The 15,430-nt window shown below is 38.5% G+C and overlaps 1 protein-coding gene across 2 annotated transcripts in view; it reads right to left on the bottom strand.

The window, feature by feature from the left end:
• Window positions 1-9,782: 9,782 nt before the first annotated feature.
• Window positions 9,783-15,430, bottom strand: part of moody (G-protein coupled receptor moody) — a 53,000-nt gene continuing 47,352 nt past the window's right edge. For both annotated transcript variants that reach the window (XM_083111414.1, XM_083111415.1), the window contains exons 6-9: window positions 15,237-15,390; window positions 13,395-13,594; window positions 11,523-11,684; window positions 9,783-10,664 (exon numbers count right to left, since the gene is read on the bottom strand). In XM_083111414.1, the coding sequence (XP_082967540.1) occupies window positions 10,552-10,664; window positions 11,523-11,684; window positions 13,395-13,594; window positions 15,237-15,390 (629 nt within the window). In that variant the 3' untranslated portion in view covers window positions 9,783-10,551. The remainder of the gene's footprint in view (window positions 10,665-11,522; window positions 11,685-13,394; window positions 13,595-15,236; window positions 15,391-15,430) is intronic.

Below are 15,430 nucleotides of genomic sequence, written 5' to 3'. Positions count from 1 at the left end.
AAAATGCCTGTGAATAATATCAAACTCTAGTGAATATAATATTTTGGTAATGCATTTCCTGAAAGTGTTTTGGTACATTGTTGCATATAACCTCAGCTCAGGGAATTTATTATGCTACAATACTGCATTCACTTATTTTTATCTCTTTGAAAACTTATTAGATATATATTTTATCTTCAAGTAATATCTCCCAATGACTATTAAATAAAACAATTTTCTGGTGAGTTGAAACTTCCAAGCGCAGTACACTTAAGTAATGCTTCAGGATTTAGAGGACGAGTGGTAGCTATTTTTGCAACAGCTTAACTAACATGCTCTACACCCCCCCCCCCCAACTTTCAGTTGTGCACTCCTACTCATTAAAAAAATCCTGCCTTTCTAATTCACGCCTACATTTATATTAGGTATATACAAATATGTAAATTCATACATAAATTTGAATAAATGTAAAAACTGATACGAAAGGTTAAACAACAGAGAAACTGTAAAAAAATATATATTATAATTGCAAATGAAAATACACTGTTACTACAGAAATTATGGTATTGTTAAATGCTCATTACCAGTCCTGTGTGTTTTTTGATGGAAGCAAATTCTTATGCTAGTTAGGTCAAGTCCAGTTTTTAAGTCCTGATCGTTTTCGATGCCTAACAATGGCTCACTCTTGTCATTGTGCTTCTAAAGTAATGTTGATCAATTTTAGCTTGGAAAACGACCTCTCAGAGCTGATGAAGAGGTAACAGGTAGGGTCAAATTCATCATAAGCAGTGCATACGTCACGAATGCTACCAGACGATATTTTGTTTTCTATGAAGAGGAATTCTGCTACTTCGCTGATAGAAAATTTATCTTCTTTTGATTACATTCCGAAAACAAACAATTTCTGTAACTATAGTGCAAGATACATCTTTTTCATATTTCTTCCAATTAGTAGCGGATTCCACTAACAGATTCTCTCGGTGTGTTCCGTAAGGACATTGGGGCTTCAAAGCTAAAAAGGTTTAGCTTTCTTTGATGTTTCATACCTTGAAATATCTAAAGCACGATAGAAAATCTTTACTTTCAAACAATCCAATGGGTCGAGAAGACCAATATCTTTTGTCAGTTCATCAAATAAGTATATTTTAAACTTTTCTTATCCGTTTGGTAGAAATTTTAAGGATGGGGAGCAGTGAAAGTCTGCATTGCCACCCATTTTCTTGCCTGTCGTGTACCCTTCGGTGACGTAAACTATTCAGCGAATGAAGATTTTCTTCTAATCTGGTAATCCACTTTCTACTTTTCTAGTGATTAACATCTATTTGCAGTTGTAGTGGCATAACAATATATATTCGGTTGAAGACAATGCTATGTTTTATCACCTCCACGTGGCAGCAATTAATACGCCATTTCTTAAAAACTACACATGATATTTCAGTTCAGTCTTTTTTTGTTAATTTGTGTATGTTTGAAGGTATGACATACTCAAATCACAGAGCAGTATATTTATTCTTACTATTATTAACAAATGACTGGAAGTTCCGTCTATTTCTCCTCACACCGATGATGCTATGAAATTAGCGAAAATTTTGAATTTTTCTACTGTCCGGTGAGTGTTTCCTTTTACCTTCTTTGATTTTTACTTAGCCCTTTTGGCCCTCCTTGCTGTCCCTCGCCTGAACACTTCACCCACCTCCCGCCAGAATTATAACCTGCTGCCACCAACCCACCGGCACTCATCACCCAATATCATCCCCACCTCAACAAAATCAGGCACACACTGCACTCTCTTCTCCCAATTCTCCACAGTGATCCTGAAACCAAAAATGCATTTCCCGACAAACCCAGGGTGGTTTTCAAACGCCCCCCCCAACCTCCAAAACATCCTGCTCCACAACACTCCTTCACCACACATCCAACATCCCCCCTGCCCATAAATGCAACCGCCCCAGGTGCAAGACCTGCCCCATCCTCATCACTTCTCACACCCTCCAGGTGCACACGGCCACTGGCAAATTTACCCTCCATCCCAAAGGGACCTGCCATGCCTCAAACCTTATCTACATCCTCACCTGCAACATCTGTGGTGATTTTTACCTGGGGGAAACATCAACGGCCCTCAACCTCCGCATCAATAACCACCGCTCCTCCACCCACAACCTGGACTTCACTGTCGCCGTCCACACCAACCACCACAACATCAGTTTCAACGACTGCTTCCGGGTAGCGATCATCCATCTCCTACCCAAACCAGCCAACACCTCTGTTCGCAAAAGATGGGAGAGGGCCTATATATCGGCCATGAGTGCAACCACTCCACCTGGCCTGAACAAGGCCACCCAGTAATGCCCATCCCTCACCCATCTTTCCTCCCAAACCATCCCGTCCCTCCCGCCCTCCCAACTCTTCCTACACACACAGTTTACGACGAGCCTGGTGCCGAAACAGTGTTTTTTTCGTTCTACGCACCGCTTTTCTTCTTCGATGGGGACCTGGCAACTCTGCAGTGCCCCAACTTCTGGTTCCGTCTATTTCTTCTCACACCGATGATGCTATGAAATTAGCGAAAATTTTGAATTTTTCTACTGTCCGGTGAGTGTTTCCTTTTACCTTCTTTGATATATATATATTATTCCCCATGCCCATGGCCTCCGTGCCACGGAACCATTCCTTAACAGCCGACCCAAACCCCACAATCCCAGCACTCACTTCTTGATACAACTAGCCAACCTTGTACTTACCTGCAACAACTTCTGCTTCGGTGACCAACATTACCTGCAGATACGTGGTGCAGCTATGGGTACCCGCATGGCCCCCTCTTATGCCAACCTGTTCATGGGCAGGCTGGAACAGGAATTCCTTGACTCCCAGCAACTGAAACCACTCCTCTGGCTAAGATTCATAGATGACATTTTTCTCCTCTGGACACATGCCGAACCCTCCTTCACTACATTCCTAAACCAACTGAACAACTTCACTACCCTCAAATTCACCTGGTTCCACTCCAAAGACCAAGTGACCTTCCTAGATGTGGAAATCCACATTGCGGGAGACCACTTGGAAACTTCCATACACATCAAACCGACCAACCACCTCCAGTATCTCCACTTCAAGCTCACACCCCTACCACACCAAAAAAGCTATCCCATTTTCCCTTGCCCCCAGAGGCCAGCGCCTCAACTCATCCCCCTCATCCCGCCAAAACTACAACCTATGCCTGCACCAAGCCCTAACCAACCGTGGCTACCCCTCCACCCTCATCAACAAACAAATCACTAGAGCCAACTCCCACAACCGCACCAAACAACCCAAAACCAACCCTCCAACTCTGATTACCCAATACCACCCCCACATTACAAAAATCAGACATACCCTCCACTCCCTCCTCCCCATCCTGCACAGTGATCCTGATACCAGGGACATCTTTCAGGATAAACCAAGGGTCATCTTCCATTGCCCCCAACCTCCAAAACATCTTGGTCCGAAACACTCCCAACCCTTCCACACCACTCCCCCAGCTCACAGGTGCAACAAACCCAGATGCAAGACCTGCCCCATACTCATCACCTCCCCCACCCTCCTGATCCCCACAGTGGCAGGTGAGTTCACCCTTCACCCTAAGGGCAGCTACCACTCATCCAACCTAATTTACACCCTCATCTGCCAAATCTGCGGCAACTTCTACTTAGGCAAAACCTCCACCTCCTTGAATCTAAGGATCAATAATCACCGTTCCTCCACCCAAAACTCCCGATTTCACAGTTGCCATCCACACCAACAGCCATACCACCACCTTCAATAACTGCTTCCGTGTTGCCATCATCCATCTTTTACCCCCCCCCCCCCCTGCTCTGACACATCTTTCCGCAGGCGATGGGGAAAGGGCCTATATAGCAGGCATGCACGCCACTATATCCCCCGGACTCAACGTAGCCAACCAGTAACCCTTTCCTCTCCTCCCCGAAACAACCCACCCACCTTACAGTAAACACTGGTTAAAGTACTTTTCGTTATCTATCAACTGTTTCTGGCAACACTGATCGTAGAGACGCTACGGTCAGTATTCTGTGCCTCTTCTCCAAGTGACGCCGATCTTTTTTCCTTCTATCTTGAAAATGCGACTCAGATCGCGAAATATAGAATGATTTCTCTTCATGTGGTAAGTGTTTACTGTCTCCTCCTTCATTTGTGTGTGTATATATATATATATATTTTAATTTTTTTTTTTCAAAATTGGAGGATGGCCATCACATGTCATCAAATAGTGGTCTCTTGTCATGCTTCCCTGCAAATTTGGTCCATCCAGCATCCAATGGGTCTATGCTACAGGGTGTCCCACGAACGGTGCAACTGGGAATTAAGAGTGGCGTTACTTTGTAACCGAAACCTGTACATACATAAGTCATACACCAAATGTTAGCCCTGTCCAAGTAGATATTTTTAAACATAGAAACAACAAACGGGGTGCAGTGTTGCCAAATGTAAGTGAACGTGTAAATTTATTTTTCCACAAAGCATGGAAAATTGCATGTCAAACATTCGTACGGAAATTTGGAAGTTAATTTCCACCTTGGGTAGGTGGACTATTTCGCCATCTATAGTTCAGAGAAGAAAACCGCGTATAGCCAATCCTGAAATGCCTCGTAAAGGCGTACCGGTCCAAATGGGCATTTTAAAAAAATTATGAGGTACAGTGGCAACACTGTTGATGTTTGAAAGCAACAAAAGGTGTGTTTAGTGATGGTCTATGACATGGAAATACTGGAAACAGGAAAAAAGAAAATGAAAATTATGGTGAAAAAAGTGTTACTTACCTACTCCTGGCAACCATGCAATGCGATAAGAGCGCCCACCGAAGGAGAACAAAAGAATCAATTAGTTGTGTACTCAGAACTGTTTGAGCCGTGCATTTCGCATTGTTCGTAGGGGAAGATTAGAATTGTTCTGTGAAATGAAGTACTCATTGGAAGAGAGGGTGTTCATTGTGGAACATTATTTTTGTTCAAAATCGTACGCTAGTGTAGAAACTGTGTTTCGCGAGAAATATCCGAATAACAGTGTTCCAGAAAATTCGATGATATATCGACTTGTTTCCAGATTTCGTGAAACAGGATCAGTTAATGACAAACCCTACCACAGACAACCACCAGTTTTGACACAAGGTGTGCTGCAGGATGTGGAGCAGAGAATATCACAATCTCCCAGGAAATCTGTTCGTAAACTTGCTGCACAGTCAGGTGTATCAAAAACAACAACTCACTGAGCGGTAAAACAATTGCACCTAGGTGCATATAAGGTACAGGCTGTGCAAGAACTGAAGGAAGCAGACAAAGGTGCACGTGTAAGATACTGCCAGTGGTTTAGAAATTTCATTAGAGACAATGGTGTGAATATTTTGGATAAGGTTTTTTTCACGGTTGAAGCATGGTTCCACTTAAATGGATATGTCAACAGTCAAAATTCTCGACACTGGTCAAGTAACAATCCCCATTTGTTACATGAACAATCACTTCATCCACAAAAGATCGGTGTGTGGTGCGCGATTTCGCAGAGAAAAATAATCGGTCCATTCTTTTTCAACACAACAGTTGACGGAATAGTTTATCGTGACCTTATCACACAGTTTATTTCTCTGTTGGAACGTGAAGAACGTGATTGTTGGTTTCAACAAGACTCCGCAACATGTCACACGTCTAATGAAACTTTAGACATGTTGGCAGAGTTTTTTGGCGATCACATTATAAGCAAAAACTTATGGCCCAGTCGCTCCCCGGATCAGACATCTCCAGATTTTTTCTGTGGGGTTATTTGAACAAACAGTTTACATTAATAACCCAAGAACACTTGATGATCTAAAAATAAACATTTGCACAGCCATTAACAATATAAACCAATCAACCTTGCATAAAGTTGCTTCCAACATGATAAAACGTGTTGATGAATACCTCAGGGAAAATGGTTGTCATTTTCAACATCTTTTGTAAAGCTACACTGCCTGTTACGTGCATTGCATGGTTGCCAGGAGTAGGTAAGTAACACTTTTTTCACCATAATTTTCATTTTCTTTTTTTCCTGTTTCCAGTATTTCCACGTCATAGACCATCACTAAACACACCTTTTGTTGCTTTCAAACATCAACAATGTTGCCACTGTACCTCATAATTTTTTTAAAACACCCATTTGGACAGGTACGCCTTTACGAGGCATTTCAGGATTGGCTATACGCGAAAACGATCGGTTTTCTTCTCTGAACTATAGATGGCGAAATAGTCCACCTACCCAAGGTGGAAATTAACTTCCAAATTTCCGTACGAATGTTTGACATGCAATTTTCCATGCTTTGTGGAAAAATAAATTTACGCTTTCACTTACATTTGGCAACACTGCATGAACAACACTGCACCCCGTTTTTTGTTTCTATGTTTAAAAATATCTATTTGGACAGGGCTAACATTTGGTGTATGACTTATGTATGTACAGGTTTCGGTTACAAAGTAACGCCACTCGTAATTCCCAGTTGCGCCATTCGTGGGACACCCTGTAGAAGTGATTTTCTAGAATTTTTGCTGCAAGGTTGCAACCTGCTTTTTTCCCCCAAGAAGTATCGACTAATTTCAATGCAACTTTTCATGGTGCCACTGCTACAACTACATTTTTACATTCACTTTTGTGTATGTGCCCAAAGGAGCAATGCAGAATACCAATTCCTCTGACTCATTATTGGGAGGTAAAATGTACAAATTTCACTTGTCCTAAGAGCGCTACCATAAAATAATAAAAAAAATCAACTCTCTACGATAATTAGTTATTGAGCTAGGATTTTTTTCTCTTCTTTCTATGCGCCAAGTTTGAAAAGCATGTGCCTCGAAAGTGCTCATCCGAGAAAGGTTGACATGCATAGAGACTCATAATTTTGTGTACACAAAACAAGTGAGCAAATCCAGTTTATTGTTTTGGAGTACCAGCAGTGTCCGTTCCTTTAGTTATTGTCTGTGTAGAGTTGTACAGCCTACTGCAAAGATATTAGTGGACAAAACTGTAAACCAGCTGGCTCATCCACACTGTTTTTTTCCGATGGGAGGTTCAAGAATTGAAACTAAAACACTGAAAATTTGTCCTTTTCCTTAATTGTACATGCAGGCAAATGTAAACATCAAATTATTTCTAATTTTTAATGGTATTTAGAAAATGGTTGCTTTCCATATATTCTCAAATTTGAAAGACAATGTGACTAAAAAATTAATCTATTATTATTACCAGTGGTCAGAAGTAGTGTGCTACTTGTAGTGTCGCTCCAGTAGCTAGCTACAAAATTTGTAGCTGTAGCGACGCTACATTTTGAAAATTGTAGTTCTAGCTGTAGCGAAGCTACAAAATTCCTGTAGTTGTAGCAAAAATTTCGCTACAGCTACATTTTCTCTCAGCATTTTGAGGTGAATTTTGAATGTGGCAACAGCGTCAGAAAAAATCGACAATAACCTTTAATTTTGCAGGAGGTTCATAAAGACAAAGTCTATTACATGGAAATACAGATTATCTAGATTGTAGATTATAGATATCTGCATGTTATTTAATTAGTATCTGAATAATTCAGATATCCAGATAACTAACTGACATATATGAATATATTCCAGCTAGCAGCTATGTTTTTTTGAGCTGCATCGCTGCTCGTTTGCATCACCCCCGGAACAAATCCTGTGGATATCCATGGTGTAAGAGACACCAAAATGTCATTAATTGCTGTGTAAAAAACAACTTGCAGTGCAAAAACAAGTGATGTTTTCCCCGCCACACTGACAAAGGAATAGTGCCAGCAAGAAATTATTGTTACAAGAATGATAGAGTTTCTGGAATTATAATTATTTTCGCGATAATATTGATTCACAAATTTTAAAATTACAATACGTTTAGAACACTCGGGTTTACACGACAGTTTCCTCAATATATTGTATCATATTGTGAAAAGTACGTATGAGTTATTGACTTTCTGCAGAAACGACAATTTTCTTTAGTCAATATACATAGTTTTCAAATTTATGTATTTTTTCTACTTTTGCGTCACTTTTCTGTAACTTTTACTAATCATGACATCATCATCCTTCACAGTTTCCTGCCTCTGGCTGGGTCGGCATAGAAGTCAAACCTCTCCATTATTTCCTGGTCTTCCACTACTCCTCTCTTTTCACGGTGTTACAATCTTGTCCTCTTCTCCTAACACTCTCCGCTATCTGCTCTTTCCACCGACATCTTGCCCCCCCCCCCCCCCCCCCGGCCTTATTCCTGCTCCTTGTGCATTATAATCTCTTACTGGTATTCTTCCTGCATCCATTCTCTTCATGTGCCCGAACCATCTCATCCATGCCTGATCTATCCTGTCCTGAAGCTTCACCACACCCACTGTCTGTCGGATCTCCTCATTCCTTATTCTATCCCTTCTAGTCTTCTCCCATACACTCCTTAAAAATTTCATCTCCACTGTCTGCATCTTTTTCTTGTCTCTCTATGTCACGTAATTATTGGCACATAGTATGTGTGTGTTATATATTACCTTCTTGCATTTCATAGGTACATCCCTGTTCCATATTGATGTTCGAACGCTTTAATATAGTCCACCACCCATTTGTCCTCGTCTGTTTACCTCCTCATCTATTCTTCAACTCTTCTCAATCATGACAATGAGGATGAATGGTTTATTTAATTATTCTCTTATCTATAGTCGCTTTCTGCCACTTTCGGCTAATTGTGAGAACGAAGAAGAATGATGTATGATGAGCAGTGTGGGGAATGGAGGAGCAGGAGGATCTCATCCTCCCAACTTGGCATCTTTCCTAGTTTTTGTTTTGAGTCTATTTTATGCATAGATAAGCTGATCGAGACTGGATCCGAGCCACTATGTGCCTCCGCTGGGTATCGAACCTGGAGCTCTTTTGTAAACAAAGAGCCCCAGGTACTTTTCATTCAAAATGCTGCCTTCATATCAGTCTATTAAAAAATGAAATATTTATTCTCAAGAAAAATATGTTGATGTGAACATAAATACGTAATCCTACCAAATTTCATTTGTGTATAGTTGTAATCATTAATTTCGGTAAGACCCTAATTGCAATATTCATATATCAAATTTGAATTGAAATGCCACTTGCATAGATAGGTATGTTATTCTCAAAAACTATAGTAAAAATAAGTAACTGAAGTAACACTGCTATCAAAATTATCGAGTGACGGGAATCATGATAATAAATAACATAATCTATTTACCAGTAGTAGGGGATTTTTTTAATATCCACATGGTTATTTTTAATTTTTTTTATGCAGAAGTAGCACAAAAAGTAGCGAAGTAGCGAGTAGCGAACAGGAGTAGCGTAGCGAGCTACTTTTTGGTAAATGTAGCGGTAGCTGTAGCGAAGCTACATTTTGGAAGAATAGCTGTAGCTGTAGCGAAGCTACTTTTAAAATGTAGCGTTCTGATCACTGATTATTACTACTAATGTGACTACCAAACTCTTAGATTTAATGTTGGTAAGGAATAGGAAAACTGAAGTTTTACACATGTAATGTTGTATATGAATTTACATTTTCATAAACATATTACACATTCTTGTGTACACTAAAAGGTTTAAGGCAGTGTCATAATTTGCAAATCTGTGTACTTAATTTTTTTAAAAAATTATTTTAAAGAATTAAATGCAAACTATTTACTAAACTAGAATGGCTTTATTTCCAGCTAACACGAACTCTGGGTTTTTGCCTATTTTATATCATTAAAAGCATTTTGTTTGCACTAATAATCAAGTAAGCCATCCTTAACACAGAAATGACATATTTATTTACAATTTGAGGAACTAATCCCTCAAGAGAAGATGTATGGCACAGTTTTCAAAGACATCTTGTCAAATGGAATACTTATAAAAGAAAATTGTCATTTTAAAGGCACAAACATGCAATACATAAATTTGTTTCTTCAAAACATATTGCACATATATGTGCAATTCTCAACAATCGTCAATATATTAATTGACTATGTACTTTCATACAATAAATTTGTTAATTGGATTTTTTAGTGATTCAAAATTACTGTCCAAAAAAATGTAATCCAACTATGGCACGAACAGACCATTGAGGGTTAAGGCCTGTCCAGTAGCTTTTACGTTGGCTGATGCGAGGTCAGCGTATCTGGCTTTCATGACCAGAGTCCATTATTAGGTTTCAAGTTGCTCTGCAATTGTCCTCAAAATGCTGCGTAAACAAATTTTGTAGCTTACACCGGAAATTAAATTCAGGACTGCTTGCATCAAAGGCAACAGTGCTAACCATTAGGTTACAAGGAGGTCAAAATTACTTTAAAGAAGTATACAAATATCACTTACATACTCTTAAAAATAACATTTTGTACTTAATTTATATTCATCCTAAGTATTCCACAATAATGCAATGAAACTCATTATATTTCACTGTCCTATTTTGCAGTTTTTGTTTCATGCAATGCACTTTCACAGTGTCCAATTCAAAATGCACTTCATTTTGTACTTTATATTCACTCTTAGTCTTTATAGGAACATTACTCATTATTTTCTAATTCTTCTCGTCAAAAACATCCGGAAGGTCTTCACAGTTTGCTTGCAGAGCACTCATTGCTAACGAGACTTGTGACATCATAGTTTTACTATTTTGATCTTTGGATTTTTCTGAAATATAAGGGATCATATTAGCTTCAAGAATGTGGTGAAAATAATATGTATATATGTACATATTTAATGTAATATAGGAAAGTAAAATGTTAAACTTTTATAATTCTCCCACTATAAATATTTTTTTTTCTATGGTTGATTCTTTAGCACCACTTTGAGCCCTTACATATACTAAAACTATTAACACCTCCTAATGTGTCAGCTCTGCTCTTGAATGTTATTCCATTCACATATTAGATCAGTGATTCACATATTTACAAGCAAAAAAAGTAGGACACTGTTCCAAATCCATTAGCAAAATGTAGAACACAGTAAATTGTTAGCTTATAATGTGAATTTGACACATTATATTTAAAAAATAATGTATTGTTAATGAATTGTTTAGTGCGAACTCGTTACTTCACTGCTGGGCTGGCTTTCCACATGATCTGAACATCGACATTGGTCAGGCGCATCACATTTGGCTCCTGCTACTGCAACAACTAAACCCAGCGCATGCAGAAGACAAACTGGCTACACTAGCACTCCTAGTGGCATGCAGGGAAACCACAGGAACCGGAACCCAGCCCAGCAGTGAAGTAATGAGTTCCCAAGCGGATGGTGGCAGAGGCCACCGAAATTAATAGAACCTCTACAAGTAAGTTTCACGGAAAAAAGTTAGTAACTTGCTCACGTCTAATTGTAATTAATATATTGTCAATTGACAGTAAATGCAGAACTATCCCTCTCCATGACATTAAAATTGAGCTATCGCCCACAGAGATGATATCTAAAACTAATTTTCATATGAGAGAGAAAAAGAGCTCAACCCCCTTCCCCTCCCCATACGAGGGAATATACAAATGAATTCCATACCTGCAGCACTGCTTCCTTTCCCTGTGATTGAAAGCAGCCTTGGGTGTCTACACAATAACACCGTCTTGTAAGCCTGTCTGTATTGCTTGTTCATTATGACATAAATTATAGGGTTGATACAAGCAGATAGGTAGAGAAGAATATAGCCCAAAACATGGAAACCTGGAAATGTATATAGGAATATGCATAATAAAGGTAAACAATTGTAACTTTGATTAATGATTGCCCTGTTACTAAAGATGCAAACTTTTGCATCATGCTCATAAAATGGGTTCTATTCTCGTTTAGCATACCTGCATAGCAGAATGATTTTATTAACATGATACTTGAGCAAATTAACACTTGTAATTAATTTAGTAAATAATTAGGACACTATTTGTTTAGAACATATCTATTACATACTTGCTCAGTTACAGTATATAAATAATGTCTTCTTGAGCACCAATTTTTGATAATGAACAAATATTCCTTTGCTGATTCATAATTTCTGTTTCAGCAAAGGCATATTTGAGCATATAACGTGCACTAAATGGAATATATTACATTGAGGAAAAATTGTCGGATTATTTTGAAATTGGTTTCTATGAAATCAAGTAACAGTGAAGCGAAGTGGCGCATTGTTTCAATGATACCCTAGATAAATAAATTGTGGGGTAAAAAACAACTTGTGATTTGTACGAAAATTACAGCAGTATACAATGAATCAAAAATGATTCATCTGATTACAAATTACTGTATTTTCTATGCTTCTGAAGATATAGTGATTACATGCTCACGGACTAAAGAAAACAGTCCAGAATTTTGTGATAGGAATCACAGTGTGCGATGTCCAAACATTGTACAAGGGTTGGACAAAAAGTAATGGCAACACTGGTATAATTGCTACTTGACTGTATTGGCAGAGGAGCACGTGTTATATTCCTTCAATGTAATCGCCCCCCATCCCTACGACCTTCTGCCACAAGTATGGAAGGCATCATACACCGTCAGCGCGTCCATCTCTGTCGATGTCCCGCAGTGACCGCCCTATAGCACGTTATGATGGCTTCGCGCGTGTCGTAGTGCTTCCCGCCCAGTGGTTCCTTCATTTTGGCAAAAATGTCGTAATCACACGGTCTCATACCGGTGAATACGATGGATGTTCCAGTACCTCCCACTACCGGTTATGCAGGAGCGCCGTCACAGTGTTCGAAGTGTGACACGTTGCATTGTCAAGCAGGATGATAGGACACCGTGCCAGAACGTGCCATCGCTTCCTTCTTAATGCGAGACGAAGCTGGTGTTGCAAGAAGATGCAGTAGTAGGCTGCGTTGACCACCTGCCTAAGAGACGTTGTTCTTCTTGCCTAAACATATTGTTAGGGCGCTTGCACTCTCGTCCTCTGCTTCAGAGCACTGCTGTTTTTGACTGAATAACATACAATCGCTCCCACTCACTATACTTCCTCGTCTGACATTCCTTTATCAACCACGAAACGGTTGTGCTGCTGTGACTCGCCCCTTTCACGGGACAGCAGTGTTGCCATTACTTTTTATCCAACCCTTGTATATTTCTCTGGATAGGGTAGCCATTATGTGGCAACTGAATTTTATGTACAAGCAGAGGCAGACAGTCCATACACCCAGGGTACCCTTGTGTAGGTAGTGGGAGGTCAGCTGGTATTGAAAATTTTTGTCAACATACTGAGTGAAAAGAAAAAGTGCCATCCATCCATACACACATACGTGAAATATAAAAGTGTGGGTGGATGTTCTGTAGCTCTTGTTACCCCTGTTCTGAAGGTAGTGTTCGTCACTTTGTCCATGAGTAAACATTTTTAAAACAATTGCAAAAAAAAAAATATACATTAGCTAGTAGAAAAAATAAACTTGCCTGGATATTTTACTTCTTTGTCGGCAACTTTAACAATGGTGATTGGAAGGTAACAGGTGAGGAAAGACAGGAAGATGGCTAGAACCATTTTTGTTATCCTCCACTCATTTCTTTTCGTTTTTGAGTCCTTGTCCTTTCTCCTTTGATCACTATCCAAGACTCCACGTGGTCCAGCATGTTTCCTCATGCGTTCTTCTGATCTATTATAAGAGCAATGGAAAAAAAATTAAGTACTTTGGAAAAAAATATTGCACAACTAGTGATATTTTAATTCTAATATCCCTTGGTTGAATTTTTCCCTCTCTCAGCTTCACAGAAGAACAAAAATTATAATGTTGCCAGTAACTGCTTTTTCCTTAGGCTGTATCTCACATAAGTTTCTCAGTTTCTCTCTCTCTCTCTCTCTCTCTCTCTCTCTCTCTCTCTCTCTCTCTCTCTCTCTCTCTCTCTCTCTCTCTCTCTCTCTCTCTCTCTCTCTCTCTCTCTCTCTCACTCACTCACTCACTCCCCATTTGATTTCAATTTCAAATACAGTTGACACTGCTTTATACATTTATACATAACTCAGTTCTGCTTAATAATATAATTTAAAAACGTATTGATATAAAAAAGGTCACGAGTGATATTGATCTTCCTTTAGAAAAGCTGCCCTACAGTTTAATTAAACCTTATATATATGTAATTCGGTGTTATATGTACTAATTTTCATAAAATACAGTTGATTCGTACGTAACCAAGCTACAACAATGTCACAGAAGTGGCAGTTTTCAGTTGCTACTGGTTGCCCATGGAGAACAGAAAGAGGAAAAGTTACACGCTTGACCAGAAAGTAAAATTTATACAGGAAGTGGATGCTAATTCACATAAAACCAAAACTAAAATAGCTGCAGATTTAGGCATTGCTTATACTATTGCACAGTCATTAGTAAGAGAAATGCTGTTTTAGACGATTTTTTTTAAAATTGGGTAGTAATTCTAAAAAAAAAAAAATACCGAAGTATAGTGTCTACTGTAGTATTTCAGTACCAAAGTGTTCACTAATAAAGTTTAAGTACCAAACTTTTAAATTTGTTAATTTACGACTTTATGACGGAAATAACCTGTATTATGTATATCTTGTTCCTTAAAATAAATTAGGGATGGGACCGATTAATCGGTACTCTATCGGTATCGGCCGATACAGGCATATCGGTTTATCGGTAAAATTACCGATTATTTTACAGATCCGATATATCAATAAATATCTGATAGTTTAGTGCAAAATTCTGCCATTTTTGTTGTAATTTTTATGGATAATCTCCATGCCCTACATTTTAAAAAAGTAAATGTTTAAATATGCAATTTCTCTTGCACTGCAGTCACTTTGAAACACACATTTTTTAAGGTCAATGAACCTTTCAGGTTCTTCCAGGACTATTTATAATTTTATATCGGATCGGTAGAATATCGGTTATCGGTAAATTTTATATCGGTACTTTATCGGTAGCAGCCAAAATTTCATATCGTTCCATCCCTAAAATAAATACAATTACAGTATTTTATTAATTGTATAACATGGTATCTAAATCTGATTTGTAAATAATTCTCAGTTATACATATTATTTTCTTTTCACCTTGATATACATATAACTCAGGTTCAATTGTATTTCAAATTAAACATGTCAATACTTAAAAATATTGCATTACTGTAATTATACAAATCAACAATATTGAAGAGAGAATTTTCAAATTATTACTCATTTTTTTAGGATATCTAGTGTTTTCCAAATCAATCAATTAGCATACTATGTGTTAAAAAATTTGAAAAGATGAATTAGGTTTATTAGAGACTAAAGAACTCACTTGTGAACTACCCAGAATATCCTTGCATAGCAAATGATGATGATGACACAAGGAATGACAAAACCAATGATGAAGAGGGCAGCTTTTGAGGATCTTCCATTTTCATCAACAAGAATCGAACATGTTCCAAGTTTCTTGTCATAACCAAAAGAACCTGAAACATTATATTTGTATGATTAAATGAAATAAAATCA

Source organism: Lepisma saccharinum, chromosome 25 (genome assembly GCF_977018435.1).
Source record: "Lepisma saccharinum chromosome 25, izLepSacc3.1, whole genome shotgun sequence".
Lineage (NCBI taxonomy): Eukaryota > Metazoa > Arthropoda > Insecta > Zygentoma > Lepismatidae > Lepisma > Lepisma saccharinum.
Note: the sequence above shows the minus strand (reverse complement) of the source record. Positions and strands in the feature narration are given on the sequence as shown.